This window comes from Tachysurus fulvidraco, chromosome 9 (genome assembly GCF_022655615.1).
Source record: "Tachysurus fulvidraco isolate hzauxx_2018 chromosome 9, HZAU_PFXX_2.0, whole genome shotgun sequence".
Lineage (NCBI taxonomy): Eukaryota > Metazoa > Chordata > Actinopteri > Siluriformes > Bagridae > Tachysurus > Tachysurus fulvidraco.
The window spans coordinates 17385813-17408773 of record NC_062526.1 but is presented as its reverse complement, the minus strand read 5'-3'; the positions used below and the strand labels follow the sequence as shown (position 1 = coordinate 17408773).

The following is a 22961-nucleotide window of genomic DNA, read 5'->3' as shown; positions in this document are numbered from 1 at the left end:
CCGGACCGCAGCTGGGTTGATCACCTTAGATATAGGGAACGGGCCAACGAAATGGGGAGCCAGCTTCCTACATGCCAGCTTCAACGGTAGGTCTTTGGTGGAAAGCCACACCCGCTGCCCGACACGGTAAGGAGGAGCGGGGCGGCGTCTGCGGTTGGCCCAGCAAGCATAGCTCCGGGACGATCTCAGCAAGGCAAGGCGAGCTCTTCTCCAGACTTGACGACAGCATCTCACGAGGGCCAAGGCCAAAGGAACTGAGGCTTCAAGCTCCTGAGAGGAGAACAATGGGGACTGATAGCCATAGGCAGCCTGAAAAGGGGACAGGCCCGTGGCAGCAGAGGGCAAAGAGTTATGGGCATACTCGACCCATACCAAGTTGGAGGCCCAAGACGAATGATCCTCGGCACAGAGGAGGTGAAGGCCCATCTCCAGCTCCTGGTTGAGTCGTTCTGTCTGCCCATTGGATTGCGGGTGAAACCCAGAGGAAAGGCTAATGGAGACGCCTAAGAGCTGGCAAAATTCCTTCCAAAAATTGGAGGTAAACTGGGGTCCCCTGTCAGAGACTATGTTCTGGGGAATGCCGTGGAGCTGGAAAACATGTTGGAGAAGGAGCAAAGCCGTTTCTTTGGCCGAAGGAAGTTTGGTCAGGGGAACAAAATGGACAAGCTTAGAGAAGCGATCGACCACAGAGAGGATAGTGGAGTAGCCATCAGAAAGGGGAAGACCGGTGACGAAATCGAGCGAAATATGAGACCAAGGTCTAGAAGGGATCGGCAGAGGTCGCAGGAGGCCGGCTGGGTGAGATCGGGAGCTCTTGTGTTGTGCACATACAGGGCAGGCCGCGACAAAATCCCGTGTGTCACGTCTGAGCGAGGACCACCAGAAACATCGCTGGAGAACTGATAGGGTCCGAGGGAAACTGGGGTGACAGAAAAGCCTGGAATTGTGACACCACTGGAGAACTTGGGAACGGAGCTGATCAGGAACATAGAGTTTGCCTACTGGACAGTCAGTAGGAATCGGCAGGTTAGACACGGCTTGCTGAACTCTTCTCTCGATCCCGAGTCGGAGCGCTCGAACAGTGACAGAGTGAGGAAGAATTGGCTCAGCGGTGGCCTCGACGTGGTCGAGGGAGAACTGACGAGAAAGAGCATCTGGCTTCCCGTTCTTCGTTCCCGGCTGATAAGACAGTGTAAAGTTGAATCTGCCAAAGAAGAGTGCCCAACGAGCCTGTCGGGGTTTCAGTCTTTTGGCTGTCTGGAGATACTCGAGATTCTTATGGTCCGTCCAGACCAGAAACGGTTGTTCAGCACCCTCCAACCAGTGCCGCCATTCCTCCAGGGCGAGTTTGACTGCCAGTAACTCACGTTCGCCAATAGTGTAGTTCTGTTCGGACGAGGAGAGACGACGAGAAAAGAAGGCACACGGGTGAAGTTTATTGTCCTTTGTGTTCCTTTGAGACAAAACGGCCCCAACACCGGTATCAGATGCATCAACTTCAACCACAAATTGTCGCGTGGAATCCGGCAAGGTGAGGATGGGGACAGAGGTGAAAAGCTGCTTCAGCTTCCGGAAGGCTTGCTCGGCTTGAGGCCCCCATGAGTAGGGTTGAAGTGGAGAAGTCAGCTGGTGCAAGGGTGCAGCGACAAAGCTGTAGCCCCGGATGAATCGCCAATAGAAATTGGCAAATCCCAAGAACTGCTGGAGCTGCTTACGTGTTCCAGGGCGGGGCCAATCCCTAACAGCCTTGATTCTGTCGGGGTCCATCCGAACACTCCCTGCTGCCAGAATGAAGCCCAAGAAGGTGGTCTTGGTGACATGAAACTCACATTTCTCAGCCTTCACGTACAGTTGGTTCTGCAAAAGCCTCTGGTGCACTGCACGGACATGACGGGTGTGTTCCTCGGGTGTGCGAGAAAAGATCAGAATATCGTCCAGGTAAACAAACACAAACAGATTTAACATGTCCCGTAAAATGTCATTCACCAGTGCTTGAAAAACTGCCGGGGCATTAGTGAGGCCAAACGGCATCACCAGGTACTCATAATGACCAGTGGGAGTGTTGAATGCGGTCTTCCATTCGTCACCCTCCCGAATGCGGACTAGGTGATAGGCATTCCGAAGGTCCAGCTTGGAGAAAAGGGTGGCTCCCTGGAGGAGCTCAAAAGCGGAGGTCATGAGTGGCAGCGGGTAGCGATTCTTGATGGTGATGGCATTAAGGCCCCGATAGTCGATACAGGGCCGTAGAGTACCATCCTTCTTCTCCACAAAGAAAAACCCAGCACCGGCTGGGGATGACAACGGGTGGATAATACCTGACTCCACAGACTCCTGTATATACTGGGTCATGGCTTCCCTTTCGGGCTTGGATAAGTGATAAAGGCGCCCCCGAGGCGGGGCAGTGCCTGGCAGGAGGTTGATAGCACGGTCATAAGGTCTATGAGGTGGCAGAGAAGTGGCACGAGCTCTACTGAAGACTTGTCCCAGATCATGATATTCAGACGGCACCAGAGAGAGGTCAGATGGCAGGTCCTCCTTGACTAATAACGGGCGTGGTGTCAATGTGGTCAGGCAGTGAGCCTGGCAGTAGATTCCCCAACCAAGGACCCGGCCACTGGACCAATCCAGGTGAGGGTTATGCTTCTGAAGCCAGGGTAATCCAAACATGACAGGGGTGTGAGGCGAGGGGATAACAAGAAAGGAGATCCACTCCGTGTGTTCATTGGTGATGTACACCAGCAGGGGCTTGGTACGGTAGCGAGCTCGGTGAAGGATATGGCCATCCAGGGCCCGTACCTGGAGACTGGTGAGTAGAGGTTCGGTTTCGATCTCCAGCTGACGCACTAACTCCTCGTCGAGGAACTCAGCATCAGCTCCTGAGTCGACGAAGACCGCTAGATCATGTTCATGGCTCTTGATCTGGAAACATGCTCGGAGTAGTGGCTTGGGGGAGGCTAGACACCAGAGGCTCGCTGCGGGCTCCTCCTTCAACGGCGAGCCCTGTCTTTTGCTGGGCATGCAAAAGCAAAATGTCCTGCCTTGCCACAGTAAAGACAGAGGTCGTGGGCCCGGCGCCGCTCCTTCTCTGCTGAGGACAGGAGGCGCCGTCCTATCTCCATGGGCTGGGGAGGTGGATGTGAGTGCGATTTGTTAGATTCCGAGCAGGGCTTGACATACGGGTCTCTGGGAGGCAAGTGTGATCTGCCTGGCTCGAAAAGAGACCTGGCATATGGGGTTCTGGAAGACCAGGAACGGGTTGGGTGTCTCTCCTGCCTTCGTTCCTGGATACGGCGATCAATCCTGGTTGCCAGACAAACCAGGTCGTCGAGCTCGTCGGGGAGTTCTCTGGCCGCGAGTTTATCCTTCACCTGCGGGGACAGGCCGCGGTAGAACGCATCGTAGAGCGCCGTGGGGTTCCACCCACTGTCCCCAGCTGCCATGCGAAAATCCACAGCGTACTCAGCCACAGAGCGGGACCCCTGAGATGATTCGAACAAGGCTTGAGTGGCATTCATCTTAGGCAGAGTGGAGTCGAAAACCTTGCGCAGCTCAGCCGAAAAGGCATCGAATGCGAAGCAGATGACGGACTGACGTTCCCACTCTGCTGTAGCCCAGATCTTGGCCTTCCCAGATAGCAAAGAGATAATGTATGCTACCTTAGACCGATCCGAAGGGAAGGAAGAGAGTTGGAGCTCGAAGATCACAGAGCACTGCATCAAAAAGGCACGGCAAAGTCCTGCCTCGCCAGAGAAACGCTCGGGATGGGGCAGATGTGGCTCCCGAATGGGGTTTTGGTTCTGCTCGACCACAGGTAGGGGGCTGGGCAGGTGGCATTGGAAAAGGCGAGGAGGCCTGTTGTGTGGTGAGCCGAATGAGCTCATTGGTGGATGCAGCTATCTCCTTGAGTTGGCGCTCGTGCGCAGCGGAGGATTTGGACAAGGAGTTGAGCTGAGACTGCAACTCCTGAGATCCTGCTGGGTTCATTGTTGGCCAGATGATATTGACAGCGAGCAGAGGAGGGTGCAAGGGAGGAGAACCCAAACGCAGGCCAGTGTCTAAAAAGAGGATTTATTGAAATGGAAAAGGGTATAATAATATATAATATAATATATAAAATAACTGTTGTATATAAATATATATATAGCACAGGAGAAGTAGCCGGGCAGAGTCTAGGGCTGACAGAAACAGTAGCAGAGGGAAACAGAGCACAGGTGCTAGTCTTACGCCACGGGCGTAACAGTCACAAAATAGGAAGTTCGATGCACAAGAAAAATAAACAATCCAAACACGGGCAGAAGGTAATCCACACAGAAAAGTAAGTAAATCCAAGCACGGGTAATCCAAAAAAATAATCCACACAGAAAAAGAAAAATCCTAACGGCAAAAACCGGAAAAAACAACCGGCAGCAATGAATGAACAACTCACATAAAAAATCCCAGGGAAAATTACTCCGAGAAGGGGAAGTCCACAAGGAAACAAACAGCAGAGGGGGCACAGAATATACTCGGGCTGGTAGATGGCAAGAGTGACTCAGAAATCGCCACGTAGGGACGAAAGATCATCTGGCGACAATCCAGCATGAACGGCACGCTTAAATAGCGCTACCGAGTTATAAAAGTCATGCGACTTGGGGATGACGTCACCAGTGCGCGCCACGAAAGTGGGCTTCGGAGGAGTAAGCTGACAGACGCAGCTTGTCGGCGCTTCAAATGTGTTTTTAAAGGGGACTGAAGCGATCAAAAAATAATTAATCAAATAATTTTTTAGGGGGCTGGGCAGAAGTTTAGGGGGGCTAAAGCACCCCTAAAAAGGGCCTAGTGACGCCCCTGAGTAACACGCATATAAAGTTTGCCGGACAGGTTACCACGCGGTTACACACACACATACCTGTGGGAAAACCATGAATGGTCTTCTTTTTTCTCTGTATACTCACTCTTTTAGTAAAGTTATTTCCTCACATGGGTTCTCTTAAGACTCCTATGCTAATGACACTCAACTGTTATTCTCCTTCTCGCCCTCAGATACTACAGCTTCTGCTCAGATCTCTCAAACTGCTGATCATCTCTGGTGATTCATCCCCAGGTCATGACCTTGCAATATCCCTGGCCAATGATCTGATCTCCCCTTCAGTTACAGCTTGCAACCTTGGGGTAACCATGGATAAACAACTCTCCTTTTCTCACAAGTCAATAATGCCATGTGCTCATGTCGGTTTTGTCCCTACAACATCAGAAGAATTCGGCCATTTTTGTCCAAACAGGCTGCCCAGGTACTTGTTAAGTCTTTTGTAATTTCAAGACTGGACTATTACAACTCACTGCTGGTATGTCTACCTATGAATGCAATTTGTTGTCAGCAAATGATCCAAAATGCAGCTGCATGACTTATTTTCAGCCTACCTAAATTCTCACATACCAGCCCACTGCTGCACTCCTTCCACAAGCTTTTAGTAGCTGCCGACATCAGATTCGAAACACTGATGCTTGCCAAAAATGGATAAGCTCCCTCTTACCTCAAAGCGCTTATGACTCCTCGCACTGCACCTCACTCCCTCAGATCTACCAGCATTGCTCGACTGGTCCCACCATCTCTCAGGGTAAGAGGTAAGTATGCAGAAAGACTCTCTTCTGTTCTGGCACCAAGGTGGTGGAAGGAACTTCCCCAGGGGTCCGGACAGTTGAGTCACTTTAAACGACACGTAAAGACCAACCACTTCCTGAAACACTTGAACTAGCACTTTTCCTTTGTTTCTTATGTGCATGTTAAAAAAAACCTGAACAATTTTAGGTTGATTGTATTCTGTATCCTAGACTTAAAAGCATATTTGTTTTTCTCTGGTATAAGGGTGTTTGCCAAATGCTGTAAATATAAATCAATAAAACACATTGTTAATTATTGAAAAAAAAGATCAACAGCATTTTTTAATTTTTTTTCTATCACAGCATTTCACAACACACTGTTATGTTGATGTTTGTAACTAGCACATAGCTGTGATGTTCTTTATATGGACGATAAGACAAGACAAAACAGAATTAACATTTAAAGTGAAAGACAGCAGGAGCATTTTAGCAGTAAGATTAAAATAAGTAGCTGGTGATTTCTGACGGCTACACAAACGTATTATATCCAATAAATGTACATTTGAAATGTGATTCAATCTTATAAGGAAATTCGAATGAAACAAATTATTGTTATTATTAAAACAATTATTGTTACATGCAAAGATCTTACCTTTAAAATGCAAATCAATTTTCTTATATTTCTTATAATGCTAAGCTTGTCCTGTCTTACTTATTCTATTTTTAAATCGTTTTTACACTACAGTATAAAGGTTTGATATGCATTTTATCACGACGAACTAACGAATATTTTAATTAATCAATGGAGCAATCCTTTGATCACTCTGCTACATTCCACTGAATACATCTGGCAATAGTGAATGAAAAAGGCATTTTTTTGGAAAAGATACATATAAGATTCAGTGGTATTTGCCTTAAAATTATTTTTATTAACACAAAACCAGGTTTAAATTTATGTAAATCAGCTGTCAGTACAGTCCACACCACTTCACACACCACAACTAATTTACAGTGTTTTTTCTGAAAAAAATTTTTTTTTGTGTAATGCTTACAGTCTGTAAACTTTTACCGTCAAGACCAATTTAACTGAACGATATCCAGAATTTTTTACTGTGAAGTCGATCTCATAAGCTTCATAAATTAATTAATTAATCAGGTTTTTCATCAGTCACTACATTTTCCTCATCTCAGTGCAGATAGACGTCAGGAGAACAACCTGTCTGGTGTTTTAATAAGCTTTATTTTTTCTACTTGTATTTTACTTTTTACTTGATGAACATCAAACTTTTACTTGCTCAGGAGTAAATCAGACCTGGTGAAATAACAATATTAATAGCAATAACACAGAGCTGCAGAAAGAGCACCTTGTACACTCCTTTCCCAAGGTTCAGGTAGTTTTGTAGCTGAGTGCAGTTTTTCCAGTTGGGGCAAGGTTGAGAAGAGAAGGAACATAGTGATGGTAGTTAAATGTCCTAGCTCTTTCACTTCTTATTGGCTGTCAGTGAATCAAGAGACAGTAGGAAGAGAGCAGAGTTATATGAAATGAAGAACACAATATTTTCCCAAAGTGAAAACCACAGTAATGAGAGAAATGTTGTTGACTGAACACATAGGCTGGCCTTTCTTTCCTGAACCTTACTTTCACTATTTAATTCTTGAGAAATTTCATTCATATCTCGCACAGTATGGAGGAGCTGGTTGCTGGCAGACTGTTATGAGAAACATGTTTTTGTTATTTGTCTATATGCCCCAACTTCCCCAGTGGATAGATTGGGGTTTTTAGACAGACTATGAACAATTTTAGAAATCTGTAACAGTGAAGAAATTTTATTAGAGGCTGGAGATTTAAATTGCACATTAAAGAACCCTGATCATAACCCTGTAGAGCCCCACATGCCCTCTCACAAACAACTCCTTCATACAGCTGAGAAACATAATTTAAGTGGACTTCAGTTAACCTCAGAAGAACTTCTGACGAAAGACCTGCAATCTCTGGAATAGTCAATGAATGACCAGAAACACATTCTGTCTCTCACAGCTAAAAGGAAAAAGCTATCAGATCTCCTAGGTGTTAAGGCACATGGTGCACTAGTAATATAATGCTTCCTAGTAATATAATGCTTCCAGAACGCCATCCTGTTGGATGCACCATATAAGTACTTTTTTAGCTTTGAGAAAAAGAACATTTTATCCACCACATAGAGACATTGTATCTGCAAAAAGCTCTACAGAGCATTGAGGGTGGTAGGACACCTGGCATTGATGTAATTCCAGCAGAATTTTGGTCTTTCCAGGATGTCATGGGGAAGATATGCTAAACAGCAGTTTAATGAGAGGACTACTACCTTTAAGTTGTAAGAGGGCAGTTCTCAAAAACAAAAACTAGAGAATAATGTACTTGAAGTCCATATTCAGTAACATTTCCTTGGTTTGACAGAAATTCTTCATGTTCCAAGGCTATTTGGGCTGAATATGGGTTTTATATACATTGATCAGGAGGAAGCTTTTGACCGAGTGGAACACAACTATCTGGTTACTAGGTTTATACCATGATATTAAAAGTGTGCTGAAGTTTAATGGTGGGTAATGTGTACAGTTTTAAAGCAGGTGGTAGCAGATGTAATTGCAGTATAAATTTATTTAGAAAAAAGGCAGCAATAAACTGTAAGGCATCTACTTATTCAAAAATTCAGGTGAAGATCAAACAATGTGCAAACCACAGTGAAAGGGCAATTCCACAATCTGAAAACCAGACAGATATTAATAAAATAAAGAAAAATCCCAGAAACAACAGATGAGAAGGGTATTGGTAAGATCATGTAGACACACAATAAGCTTTATTTATTAATAATAATAATAATAATAATAATAATAATAATAATAATAATAATAATAATAGATCAAATAGATCGAATAGATCGAATAGATCGAATAGATAAAATTATATTAGTGAAATATATGTTCTGATCATACACTCTTTCCTACAGAAGTTTTCTTTCTTGTTTTGTTGTGATAACGACTTAATTTTTGTTTTCTCATGATCTCTGCATGTATCCCATTGATAATATGTAAGGTATTCTTAAAACTTTAAGCCTTTATTCTCTTAAATACATATTTTTAGTTTATTCGTTTTGTTGCGCATTTATTAAAAAAAATATTTTATTTATTTATTTATTGTTCTGTGATGTAAGAGCTTTCTTTTCTTTTTTTTAAGAACATGTTCTTATGCACAGCTCATGATAAAATTATATATATATAGCATGGCCTTTTAGGACTTCCTCATTCACTTTCAGAATAAATCTCCCCAGATCTCCTCAGAAACCCGTAACTTGACTGAATCCTGAATTCTTATTGGTTTTCACTCTGAGTTTTAGTTGGTCAGAGCCAATCAGAATCTCTCCCTCTGAAAACGGAAAAACATTCTCGTGGAACTCAGCTGATGAATGACCAGCTGTTAAAGAGACTTTATATACAGAGTTACAGTGGAGTTAAACAGAGATAAAGAGAGTTACAGTGGAAGTTGTAGATCTTAAATAATAGATTTAGTGTTTTAGTGCTCAGACAATGAGAGACGTCACTCTGCAGCACAGTGATGAAGACTCTGATCTTCTTCACATTTTCTCTTCATCTTTCATCAGCAGGTGAGTTCTGTAATGTTTACTGTCTTTACTACATTTATTTACTCTCTAATAATAAAGTTTAACGATAAAGCTGTGATAAGGGCAAATCAGTTACACATAAATGATACAGTTAATAAATAAATAAATCTCTCACCAAGTAAAACAGAAATATGAACTTTATTATTATTATTATTATTATTATTATTATTATTAGTAGTAGTAGTAGTAGTAGTAGTAGTAGTAGTAGTAGTAGTAGTAGTATTAACTAATCTTTTAATATTTAATTTTGAGGTGAGTTTTTATTATTATTTTTGAATAAAAGATTTAAATGCACAGCTGAATGTCTGTTTGATCTTTATAGTATGTCCAGTGTGTGTTGAGTTAGTGATGTAATGTTAATGTGTGTTTTTACACTTTTATAGTCACACACTCGCTGCAGTATTTCATCACTGCATTTACACCTGGAACAAATTTCCCAGAATTCACTGATGTTGGTCTGCTGGATGGACATCAGTTTGGCTACTATGACAGTGAGAGGAGAGAAGTCAAAAAGATGGAGTGGATACATTCTGATGATCCAGATCACTGGAACAGGATCACGCAGATTGCGAAGGAACATCAGGATCTCTACAAAGCCCTTGTGATTACGCAAATGCAGCACTTTAATCAGACTACAGGTAAACACACATACATACAGATTGAAGGTGTGTCACTTTCTAACTCCTCACTCCTGATCAGTGTAAAGATAAAGAAGTAAATCTGCTGTCTTTAATATGAGACAAAATCACACTGAAAATAAAGAGTTTCAGAGAAATGAGATAGAAATGAAAGAGAAATTCAGTGTAAATGAGATGTAAATGTGTGAATGATGGAAAAACTCAATGATTAGTAAAGTTTGGTGTTTGGGGAATATAGAAAAGACAGAGCTCAGCTGAACCTCATCACACTCACCACTTTCTCTCTCTCTCTCTGTGTGTGTGTGTGTGTGTGTGTGTGTGTGTGTGTGTGTGTGTGTGTGTGTGTGTGTGTGTGTGTGTGTGTGCATAGGAGTACACACAGTGCAGCTGATGTTTGGCTGTGAACTCCAGGATGATGGGACTGTTAGAGGATACAATCAGTTTGGTTATGATGGAGAAGATTTCATCAGTTATGATCTGACAACTCTCACATGGACTGCAGCTAAACCACAAGCTGTGATGACCAAGAACAAGAGGGATAATAATCCTGGTAATAATAAAGTGTGGAAGAACTTCCTGGAATTTGAGTGTATTGATTGGTTAAAGCAGTACATGTCTCATGGCAAAGAGACTCTGGAGAGGAAAGGTAAAGTGGGATTTGTTACTGTAACTAACACACACACACACACACACACACACACACACACACACACACACACACACACACACACACACACACACACACACACACACACACAGTCTCTCTTCTCATGTGGTCTGATTATTTATATTCTCTAAATTGTTTGAAAACATTAAAAGCTTATAAAAACTCTTTTACATCTTAGTAGCCAGAAATTCTTGATCACATAAGGAGTTTAGACATGAAGAACAGAAGAGAACTTTAATATTTCTGTCTCTGTGTCTCTGCAGATCCTCCTACAGTGTCAGTATTCCAGAAACACTCGCCTTCTCCAGAGGTGGTGTGTCACGCTACAGGTTTCTTCCCTAAAGCAGTGATGATCTCCTGGAGGAAGGACGGAGAGGACGTGCATGAAGACGTGGATCTCAGAGAGACGTTACCCAACCAGGATGGAAGCTTCCAGAAGAGAAGCATTCTGAAAGTCCCAGCTGAGGAGCTGCAGAAACACACCTACACCTGTGTGATTCAGCACAGCAGCTTGGAGAAGGAGTTAGTGCTAGAAGTACCAAAAGGTCCTGATCAACTCCACATACAGTAGAAAAAAATAATCTGATTTCCTGCTGCAGCAGATAATAAAGACTCTGGGCTGATTAAACAGGTGGAGGATCGATGGCTATCATCATTGGTGTAGTCGTGGCTCTCATTGTTCTCGTTGTTCTCAGTGCCATTGTTGCTGGAATTATGGTCTGGAAGAAGAAGAACTCTGGTGAGAGGAGGAAGGAGGCAGATGTGGTTTTCAGAGAACAGATTTACACTTTCTAATTCTTGAAGGAGATTTGATGAATAAATGTCTGTCCATCATCTGTGTTTCAGGCTTCAGACCTGCTCCAGCCTCTGAAGAGTCTTCCTCCACCAACTAAAGTATGACTGTGTGTCTTCCTGCTGAAGTGAGAGAGTATGACATGATGATGGTTACAGTGTCATATGGAAGAAAAATCTGTGTGTGTGGACTGAAACTCCAGCAGAAAAGACTGAGCTCACATTAAATCTCAGCTCAGAGCTGATTTCTTCTCCCATTAAATCTTCAGCTCAGAGCTGAGATTAATGTTTTTTTTTTTTTTTTTTTAATCAGCAGCTGATGATTTCTGACAGGTACACAGAATTATGTACCATAAATGTATCAGTACATTGAAATGTGATTACATTTATAAAGAAATAATTCCGGTGTTACTTTCCCCTGAAAATAATTGGTAACATTGGATGAGAAGATTCTTCTTTGCTATAAATACACACGATTCAATCGCATTTGGATTATGGTGGGGATGTATATAGATAGATTAGAACTATTTTTAGTAACAGAATCAGTTTAAGTTTTAATGAGTCAGATGGAAGTGGGCGGAGTCTCGATCGTGTTTTCAGGTTGCTACCATTTTGAGCTAAACTGCTAGCTAACAAACTGTTAATGTACAGGCTCATTGTTTATATAGAGAAAAATAAGACAATTTGCTACTTGTAAGACGTTTAGCAGGTCAGCAATAATCTCCTGAACATTTCACGCACACAAACAAATGTGGAGCGTGTGAGATCGGTTGGCATTTTTCCAATTTTTTCATCACTAAGTGCAATTTGTTCTGTTTAAACATCTCAGATATATCATAATTATTTATGTGAGAGTGTGTTTAAGAGGGGAAATAACTGTGTGTGTGTGTGTGTGTGAGTGTGTGTGTGTGAGTAGATTGTCAGAGCAGCATGGCATGGCGATGACGGATCCGAACACAAAGCATGAAAGTTTGACTCGCCGGCACGGTGTGATGGTGGTGTGTGCAGCGAGTGTAGAGGAGTGTGCGTTAGCGATCGGCTATGTAGTGGGGCATGAGAATATTGTCTCTGCCTCCAGAATGAACAGTGCAATTGTTGTCTTTCCAAATAATGTTGAAAAGGTTAGAAAGCTGACTCAGAAAGGCATTGTGATTAACAACGAGCTTAAATTAGTTTTAAATTAGCCCTCAGTTCTCCTGTTAAAAAAGGTGGTTATGTCTAATGTCCCTCCTTCATCTATAACAGATGAAATGATTGGTAAAGAGTTGACTCAGTACGAGCGAATGATCTCCCCAAATTAAGAGAATCCCCCTTGGAAGTAAATCTTTACTGGTCAAACACCTGCTATCTTCTAGAAGAGTGGCTTTTATGATTTTTAAAAAGGGTGTTGAAGAATTAAATTCTGTGTTTAAATTCAGGATTAAGGGTTTGACTACAACATATACGTTTCTTCTGATGCCAATATAAAATGTTTTAAATGTGGTAAAACTGGACATCTTGTTCTTTTTGGTGGAAAAGGGGTAAGAATGTTGCAGATGTGCCTGCTGTGGTCGTTCCCCCTGTGGCTACAGTTCGGCAGGCTGCTGAGGGTCCTGGAGCTGCTGCTGCACCAAAAGCAGGTGAGTGAGCCCCAAGCCCAGCCAGCAGCTCAGAAGCCCACTGTAGCAACTGAAGCAACACCGGAAAAGCCCCTTTCAGCTGAACCGGCCACGGTGAAGCCATGCTCAGCCGAACCAGACCGGGAGAAGCTGTGTCTGGCTGAACTGGACAGAGAAAGGCCATGCTCAACTGAGAAAAGCCTAGTGGCTTCTGGCACAGTGCTAGAGCTGCCTGCGCTGTCCAAGGCTGGCACAGAGGTGCAGATCAACCGCCTGGAAATACCGGCCACTACACCAGTGAAAGTGGACAGGGGAGATGTGGAGATGGTGGATTAGTCCATGTTTAAAATACTAACAAAAAGGAAAAAGAAAGGTAAAAAGATACGAAGGCAGAGCAGAGAGAATCAGATAGTGATGACTATGCGTCAGACTCTGTCTTAAACGTTGATTCCCAGGAGGAACAGTTAAATGTTGTTCACAGTGCTGAAAAGGTTTTTTAAAAAACATTAAATGGCAGAAGGATGTGGCAATAGATGTGTTTTTCCCTGATCATAAACAGTTTCTACATGATGTAAAACATTTTAGAAAGGAAGGATGATTTATTGATATGGAAATCTTTTGTTTAAAGAAAATGATCACTAAAGTGAACAGGGAAAACTCTGATGACAACTAATAGTGTGTGTGATGTTTTTTATACTAGGTTCTTACCCTTTTACCCATTTTCTTTTTCTTAATGACTGGAATCCATGTTGCGAGTTTAAATATTAATGGAGCAAAAGAGCATAACAAATTTAAATTAAATTTAAATTTTAATTATATGAACTGTTAAAACAGAAGCACATTGATGTTGTCATGCTTCAGGAAACCTACAGTGATCTCAGCAATGCTGCTGATTGGGTGAAGGAGTCGGATGGGTTGGTGATTTTGACGAAAGTGACGTGACATACAGCTAAGTACGGTGACCCATACTCAGAATTCGTTCCCTGAATTTGACCCATCCAAAGTGCACACACACAGCAGTGAACACACACACACCGTGAACACACACCCGGAGCAGTGGGCAGCCATTTATGCTGCGGCGCCCGGGGAGCAGTTGGGGGGTTCGGTGCCTTGCTCAAGGGCACCTCAGTCGTGGCCAGCCCGAGACTCGAACCCACAACCTTAGGATTACGAGTCAGACTCTCTAACCTTTAGGCCACGACTTGCTTTTTACTTGGAATGTTATTCCTTGTTCTTATTCAGTTGAAGAGAATTTAAATGGGAGGCTTTTAAAAGTGAAAACTTTTTATGAGAATGAGGTTTTAGTTTTTATCTGTGTGTACGCTCCCACCAATGCAGTGGAGAGGATGGTTTTTTTTTTAGATAAGCTTAGCAACGTGATTGCTAGCTGCAACACTGATGACATTTTAGTTTTGGCTGGTGATTTTAACTGTACTGGAGATATTTTAGATCAGAACCACACAGAACCTCATGCAGCGTCCCGTAAACGCCTGTATGGCGGCCCATGATCTAGATGATATTCCGTATGGAGACATTTCAATAAAAAAGTACATGTGGGCCCATGCTATTGATAACACACTCTCCCTGGCAAGATTAGATTGTTTTTATTGTTTTAAGCATCTACTTAGTCTTTTACAAAGTGTTTTTTGTTTTATTGTTCCAGTAGGTATCTCTGACCATAGTATGGTACAGTAAAGAATGTAAAGAATAAGAGTGCCTACTGGCATTTTAACACTGCACTTTTAGAGGATGCTAATTTTAGAGAGTCTTTTATTTTTTTATGGAATTGTTTTAAATCTCAGAAGGCAGCTTTTAGTTCATTACAGCAGAGGTGGGATGTGAGTAAGACACAAATTAAAGATTTTGTCATCAGTACACTCTCAATGTCACAAGAGACATTGTTAGATCTCTGAAAGCTCTGGGAATAGAAATAGTGGAACTCCAGCGTTTGGAGGCCACAGGAAATCAAGGGCATATTGAGGGCAAAATGAATGAACTGTTAGACATCACAGCACAGGGGGCGCTGGTCTGCTCACACTTTAAAAGCGCAAATGAGATGAATGCTCCATCTAAGTTCTTCTTCAGTTTAGAGCAAAAGAATGGACAGAAAAGGTTCATACATGCTTTACGAACAGAATCAGGGGATCTCTTATCAGTGCCCACTGAAATTTTGCAAGCAGACAGTAAGCTTCTTTTCGAAGATATACAGCAGTGAGCGGTCAGGGGCACAGTTGGTGGAGAAGAGTTTCTTGGTGGGTCTGCCAAAGCTCTCTGAGCAAGCAGCCAGGGAGATGGACAAAGAGCTGACACTGGAGGCGCTTCACAAGGCTCTCCAGGAGATGGAGAATGGATGGGCGCCAGGTATAGATGTTCTCCCTGTTGAGTTCTACAAGGCATTCTGGGCAGTTATAGAGCAGGACGTGCTGGACGTCCTAAGGGACAACATGAGGAGAGGTGAACTCCCTTTGAGCTGCAGGAGGGCCGTCCTGACACTACTGCTGAAAAAGGGAGACCTGATGGACTTGAGGAACTGGCGCCCGGTGTTGCTACTCTACTGTGCACTGACTGTAAGCTGCTCTCAAAAGCGTTAGCCTTAAGATTATGGAGCAGATCATTCACCAGGACCAGATATACTGTGTGCCTGATAGGTCCATATTTGACAATGTGTATCTAATTCATGACATTTTCGACGTCTCCAGACTATTGGATTTAAAGACTGGTCTGATTTATCTAGATCAGGAAAAGGCATTTGAGCACGAATATTTGTGAAAGGTGCTGGAAACCTTTGGGTTCAACTCAGGTTCTATAGCCATGATCAAGGTGTTGTACAGTGAAATTGAGTGTTAATGGTGGTTTATGTGCCCCTTTTAAAGTGTACAGAGGTATACGACAAGGTTGTTCTCTATCAGGCATGTTGTATACCATTGCGATTGAACCTCTTTTATGTAAACTGATAAGTATCTTACTGTTTTTTTATATTTCACACTAATGTCCCTATATGCCTCTCAGCATATGCAGATGACTTAGTCATTATGATAACTGCACAAAATTATGTGAATGTTTTAAATGTTATTTTAAATGATTTTCAGATTCTATCTGCTAAAGTCAACTGGGCAAAAAGTGAAGTCATTTTAATTGGGAGTGTGGAGGCGGGCAACATACTCTCCTGGGAGGTTTAGTGTGGAAAAGAGGTGGTTTTATGTACAGTACTTGGGTGTTTATCTTGGTAACAATGAGTTTTTAAGTAAAAACTGGGAAGGCACTGTAGAGCATGTGAAGGGCAGACTGAGCAGGTGGAAATGGCTGGTCCCAAGGATGTACTACAGGGGGCGACCACTGGTCATCAACAATCTTGCTGCGTCATCCCTCTGGCACAAACTGGCATGCGTGGATCTGCTGCCAAACCTGCTAGCAACCAGCCCTGCTGGTGGATTTCTTCTCGGACAATTCTGCAAAGCATTCTACATCTTCCCAAAAAAGAAGGTGGTCAGGGGCTGGTCCAGTTATCCAGCAGAACTGCAGCCTTCCACCTCCAGTTCATACAGAGACTCCTCAATGGACACAAAGATTTAGTATGGAGAGCAGCAGCCAGTGTAATACTATGCTCGGTAAGAGGAATGGGGCTGGAAAGAACATTGCTTTTAATAGACACAAAAACGGTGGACGTTACTGGATTACCAGACTTTTACCATGGAATTTGGAACTTTTTAAAAAACAAAACAAGGTCTGCAGAAATCTACACTGGCTGCTAGAAGAGCCTCTAGTGTATGGTGCACATCTAAACATCTCCAGTGTGACCATTTCAGCACTGTCCAAGACTCTCATTTCCTCAGGGGTCGTAACACTATGGGAGCTAGTGAACATCATGGGAACAGACCTGTCACGGGCAGAGGACCTAGCAGCGTGTATGGGACTGCGGTCCCTGCACGTCAATCAGCTCTTACACCACTGGAGGTCCTCCCAAAAGTCTGAGGAGCGTGTTCTGTTGATGGACTATCGGTAAACAGAGACTGGCCATGCAGAGGAAGAACCCTTTCCACAGCTGATCATCGCTCCTGACCTTGACGTGTGTGAAAGTCCCCTCATGGAGTGCCGGGGCGAGGGGGAGATGGACTTTGGGACAATGTCAAGGAAGCTGCTCTACAGAGCCTGTGTTAAGGTTTTAAATAAGAAAAAACTGAGTGGGAGGTTAGACACCCCATAGAGAAGTGTACTTGGTTTTAATAATGATATTAAACCAGAGTGGAGGGCACTGTACAAACAACTGTTAACCAAAAAAGCTGCCGACCTCCAATTGAGGATTTTACACTGTATTATCTCTGTGAACTCTTTTATTTTCATTGTAAACCCTGATGTTGCACATGACTGCCCTTTCTGTTCACAGACAGAAACTGTTTTTCATGCTTTCATGCACTGCTCCAGGTTACAGTCCTTCTTTGTGTTTTTATGGAACATTTTAATTGTTTTATTCTTGGTTTTAAATATGTCGGGAGAAACAGGTCCAGGTGCCAACTGATCAATTTTTGTTTGGTCAGGTGAAAATGGCAATATACCTGAGCCGGAAAAACAAGATTGCACAAAACACTGACATTGATGCCAAAACAACTTAAATGTGTTTAAAGAAGTGTGGTTTTGTGACAATGCTCTGTTCTCTGCTTTTCATCAGAGATAAACTAATTACTTATTTATTCAAATTTATTCTAATTTGTTGAAATTATTTAATATGTATTTCTTTATTTATTTAGTTACTTCTGATTTTCATTATATGTGACTTGTGTAAATAAATGATGATAAAAAGTAAAAAAAAAAGGTCTCTCTCTCTCTCCCTCTCTCTCCCTCCCTCCCTCCCTCCCTCCCTCCCTCCAAACTCCATTATAGTTTATGTCCATTATAGTTTATTATAACTTTAATATAGACCTAAAGTGCTGTCTTTTGTTTAAGCCAAAGCTGTTTTAATAATAAAATAAGGTTAAACTAGAACAGTCAGAATCAGACAAGTTTAAATGAGCCTCTAACTGACTCGGTTATCGTTTTAATGCTAACAGTACAGGCTGTTTATGTGTCTTGTTTTGAGTTGTGTTTGTGTCATGTTGTGCTCTGTTGAATGTACTTTACTTTTAAAATGTTTTCATGTGCACAATGTCACCAAAAGAATAAATTTTCCATCCCTAATTATTCTTTTAGACTAATGTCAGTTTTTCTCCACCAGAGGACAGCAGAGTACTGAGTCTCTCAGTGTAGTACAGTACAGTCCACACCACATTACACACTAGAGCCTCAAACCAGACAGAAAGAGAGAGAGTTTTATTTCAAATAAAACTGTTTTAGTGTAATGTTAACTTTTACAGTCATGAATGTTAACTTTTACAGTCTGAATTAGTTCCACCCAAAATAACGTCACGTTTCATACATTTTTATTCATCAGATATTTTGTGTAACAGTCACTACACGTTCCAGGTCTCTGAGTAGTCAGACTCCAGGAGAGAAACCCTTCAAGTGTTTTAATAAGCTCTATTTTCACTGATTTTACCTTTTAGTTACTTGATTGATGTCAAGCATTTTCTGAAACAAGCTGTTAATCAGCACAGAGCTAACGAACGTTCACGTACTTACACTCATTAGCATATGAACTGAAGCTGACTATAAATAAATACTTCATTATAAAATGCGCGCTTTCATTATTCCGCTCTGAGATGTTAAATCAGAGCTGTTCTGTCCTCTCCGGGAGAGCACACGGATTAACAGAACACCATTTAATCTCTGCTGGGAAATGTAGGCTACACAGAGTGTGATTAACACACACACACACACACACACACACACACACACACACACACACACACACACACACACACACACACACACACACACACATACACACACACACACACACACACACACACACACATACACACACACAGACACACACACATACACACACGACAATACACTTTGTAACAGAACTCGTGTGGACTAGTGCATAAAGCATCAGGTTTTACCTTTCAGACCAGCTGTAGAGAGACTGTGTGTGTGTGTGTGTGTGTGTGTGTGTGTGTGTGTGTGTGTGTGTGTGTGTGTGTGTGTGTGTGTGTGTGTGTGTGTGTGTGTGTGTGTGTGTGTTTGAGGGTTTTGTACAGTAACAGGATTATGGAGGATGAGACCTCTGAGCACTCTCCAAAGGACAAGAGGAAAAGATGAGTTTAAACAGAGATACACATCAGGGATTAGTCTCTCTCTCTCTCTCTCTCTCTCTCTCTCTCTCTCTCTCTCTCTCTCTCACACACACACACACACACACACACACACACATACACACACACTTACATACACACAAATAAGCTCTATAAACGTGAATGTCTATCACCCAATCACAGCATCTGTCATGCCTACTCTCTCTCTCTCTCTCTCTCTCTCTCTCTCTCTCTCTCTCTCTCTCTCTCTCTCTCTCTCTCTCTCTCTCTCTCTCATCCTCTAAATTGAGCACTTATGGGAAAGTGGATTACCAAATCATTTCATCATTGTTCACCTCTTTTCTCTATCTCAAATTTTTGCATCTCTTCTCCTGCAGAGTCTCTCTCTCTCTCTCTCTCTCTCTCTCTCTCTCTCTCTCTCTCTCTCTCTCTCTCTCTCACATGGCGTGATGATGTGGAGAGTTATGATGCCGGCGCCCTGTTGGCGCTTTTGAAATTTGGCCAACCAGCAGCTGGCAGAGAAAAAGGTCAATTTGGGGGAAGTCTGGAGTAATTGATTTCTCTCCTCCCTCTCTCTCTCTCTCTCTCTCTCTCTCTCTCTCTCTCTCTCTCTCTCTCTCTCTCTCTCTCTCTCCCCCCTCCTCTATGTTGTTTTAATTCATTCCTTCAAATGTCAGATGGTTTAGTGGTGCAGCAGTGCCAGACGGCCATACCAGTAGTGAGGGAGGGGCGTGTGTGTGTCTTCATGCTGTGTAGGCGTTGCTGTGAACTTTAACCTTTCTCTCAATGTGCCTCTCCTGCTGTCTGTGTTTCTCTAACCCACCCTTCACCCCCCCCTTCTCCCTCGCCACTCTCCTTTTGACCTCCATCGCAATCCCCCCCCCACCACCACCACCACCACAAAAAAAACACACCTCCCTGTTGGAATTCAGTCACTGCCCAGCTGTGTGAGAGAGAGAAACACTCACACACACTTATACACACACCCATACACACACACACACACACACACGCACACGGACAGAGAGACAGAAGAAGACACAAGAGACATCATACATGTTCTCAATAATTCTGTTTGGACTTGAAGTATTAGCTTCAGTGTGTGGGACGGTGTGTGTTGGGGATGGGGGGGGGGGTCGTCGGGTTGTGACCCCTTCATTGATCTGTATCTCCTTTGGCATTCGAGTGTGAGACACTGTGACCTCTGACCCCTAGATCTGCCTGCTGGCATGCTGAATAGGAGCCGTTGTCCTGCTTCTGAGGTCAGGGTCAAGAGGTGTGTGTGTGTGTGTGTGTGTGTGTGTGTGTGTGTGTGTGTGTGTGTGTGTGTGTGTGTGTGTGTGTGTGTGTGTGTGTGTGTGTGTGTGGAGTGGTGGTGGTGGTTTTGTAAAGTGAAAGCTGGAGGAATTTGCCTCATACCAGTTCACACTGAAAACTCTGTGTGTGTGTGTGTGTGTGTGTGTGTGTGTGTGTGTGTGTGTGTGTGTGTGTGTGTGTGTGTGTGTGTGTGTGTGTGTGTGTGTGAGGTCACTGACATTCTGTGCTCATACCAGCCAATGTCAAAAGATGCACTTCAGCACAACACAAAGATGACGGCTGACTGATAAAACACACACACACGCACACACACGTTATCAGTGAAAGTACACTAACTGTGATGTAACAGTATCAGTGCACATTTGTACTGTCAAAATAAATCTAATTTTTTTTTCTCTGAATAGCCAAAACTGTGTGTGTGCGTAAACCTGTGACCTGTCTCACTTTCTCTGATTATAAATAAAACACAACCATCCTGTACTGTACATGGACACTGTGTGTGTGTGTGTGTGTGTGTGTGTGTGTGTGTGTGTGTGTGTGTGTGTGTGTGTGTGTGTGTGTTTGTGTGTGACCTCAGTGTGTGTGTGTGTGTGTGTTCTTCAGAATCAGCACTTCATGAAATATAATCTAAACTCTTATGTAATCTGCGTAAAATGATGATGCACTCATCTTGATATCTCCTGTAAATAGCTCAGTATAATCTCTCTCTCTCTCTCTCTCTCTCTCTCTCTCTCTCTCTCTCTCTCTCTCACACACACACACACACACACACACACACACACACACACACACACACACACACACACACACACACACACTATCATCATCATCATTCGTAGTCACATTTATAATTAACACTGTGTGTATGTTTAATGTATTTATCTTTTATTCAGTTCTGAATTGAATTAAAAGTCTTTCAGCTAACTGTGTCACAGAAGAACCGCCATAATCAGGATTCTGAGTTAACTTTAAACACTGTGAGCAGCCAAATTAAAAATTTACTTTTTATAGAGTGATACATCTTTATAGATCCTGTTTTCCGTGTTATAGCAGCTATAAACAATCATTTCTCACTTGTGTCTCTTTTCTCTCTTGAGTTAGTGAAAAACACCAAGCAGAAACTTGTCTGTCATGATGTGTGAAAACCTAAAGTTCCTCCTTTACTTGTGACTGTTCCAGGGTGCTGACACTGGAGTCTCCTTCCATAGATAATAGATAAAACGTCCTTATAGAAAACAACTCCATATCAATAATTACACATTAATATTGTCAACAACTGTTGGAGATGCTGTTATGGAATATTAATCAACACCTTCTGACCAATCACAGTGGAACAGTGATGGTGTGGAGCAGTGATGGTGTGAAACAGTGAGGGTATAAAACAGTGATGGTGTGGAGAAGCGTTGGTGTGGAGCGGTGATGGTGTTGAGCAGCGATGGTGTTGAGAAGCGATGGTGTGGAGAAGCGATGGTGTGGAGCGGTGATGGTGTTGAGCAGTGATGGTGTTGAGCAGCGATGGTGTTGAGAAGCGATGGTGTGGAGCAGCGATGGTGTGGAGCAGCGATGTTGTTGAGAAGCGATGGTGTGGAGCAGCGATGGTGTGGAGCAGCGATGTTGTTGAGAAGCGATGTTGTTGAGAAGCGATGGTGTTGAGAAGCGATGGTGTTGAGCAGCGATGGTGTTGAGCAGCGATGGTGTTGAGAAGCGATGGTGTGAAGCAGTGATGGTGTGGCACAGCAATGGTGTTGAGCAGAGATGGTGTTGAGCAGCAATGGTGTTGAGAAGCGATGGTGTGGAGCACCGATGGTGTGGGGCAGCGATGGTGTGGAGCAGTGACGGTAGTCATCGTCTCAGTAGATATCAGTCCAGGAATCAGGGCCTCTTTATACTCATGCATTATACATCGGCCCTGATTGGTGCTGCGCATAGATTAGCAATCATTTCTGCCAATCCTCCTGACACACAGGGAAATCACGTATTCATGGGTTTTATGCTGAGATGAAGACGTGTGGGTCGTCAGTCTTTCTCTCCACGTCTGACTCTCGCTCTGATTTTATCCTGAGTTTCATCAGAACAGGAATGTGTGTAATTTCCCATCCTCTCATCCTGATTACACACTTACACTCTCACTTACTTACACTCTCTATGATTTCAGCACACGTTCATCAGCCGTGTGTGTGTGTGTAATTTTCCCGTCCTCTTGTCCTGATTGCTCACGTCGAGTGTTAAGACGTCCTGCTCCCTTTGACTTTCCACTAATTAGTCACCGTTAGCTGTCAGGAGCAGTGTCTCTCTCTGTCTCTCTCTTTCTGTGGCTGTGTGTGTGTGTGTGTGTGTGTGGATCAGTTGGTGAGTGTCGCTGTGAGTGTGTCACATCCATATGTTTATATTCCTGAGTGTGTGTGAAACAATGAGACAATACAGTAAACACACAGGACAGTACACTGTGTGATTCCTCTGTGAGAAGCTTTTCAGCAACACCTGAACATTCAGGAGCTCAGGAACCTTTGTTGATATTC

The 22961-nt window shown here is 43.1% G+C and overlaps 1 protein-coding gene across 1 annotated transcript in view; it reads left to right on the top strand.

The window, feature by feature from the left end:
• Positions 1-9074: 9074 nt before the first annotated feature.
• The window catches only part of LOC113647473 (BOLA class I histocompatibility antigen, alpha chain BL3-7-like), a 189315-nt gene continuing 175428 nt past the window's right edge, over positions 9075-22961 (top strand). The window contains exons 1-5 of the mRNA XM_047818587.1: positions 9075-9221; positions 9623-9877; positions 10248-10523; positions 10808-11089; positions 11176-11283. Of these exons, the coding sequence (XP_047674543.1) occupies positions 9173-9221; positions 9623-9877; positions 10248-10523; positions 10808-11089; positions 11176-11283 (970 nt within the window). The 5' untranslated portion in view covers positions 9075-9172. The remainder of the gene's footprint in view (positions 9222-9622; positions 9878-10247; positions 10524-10807; positions 11090-11175; positions 11284-22961) is intronic.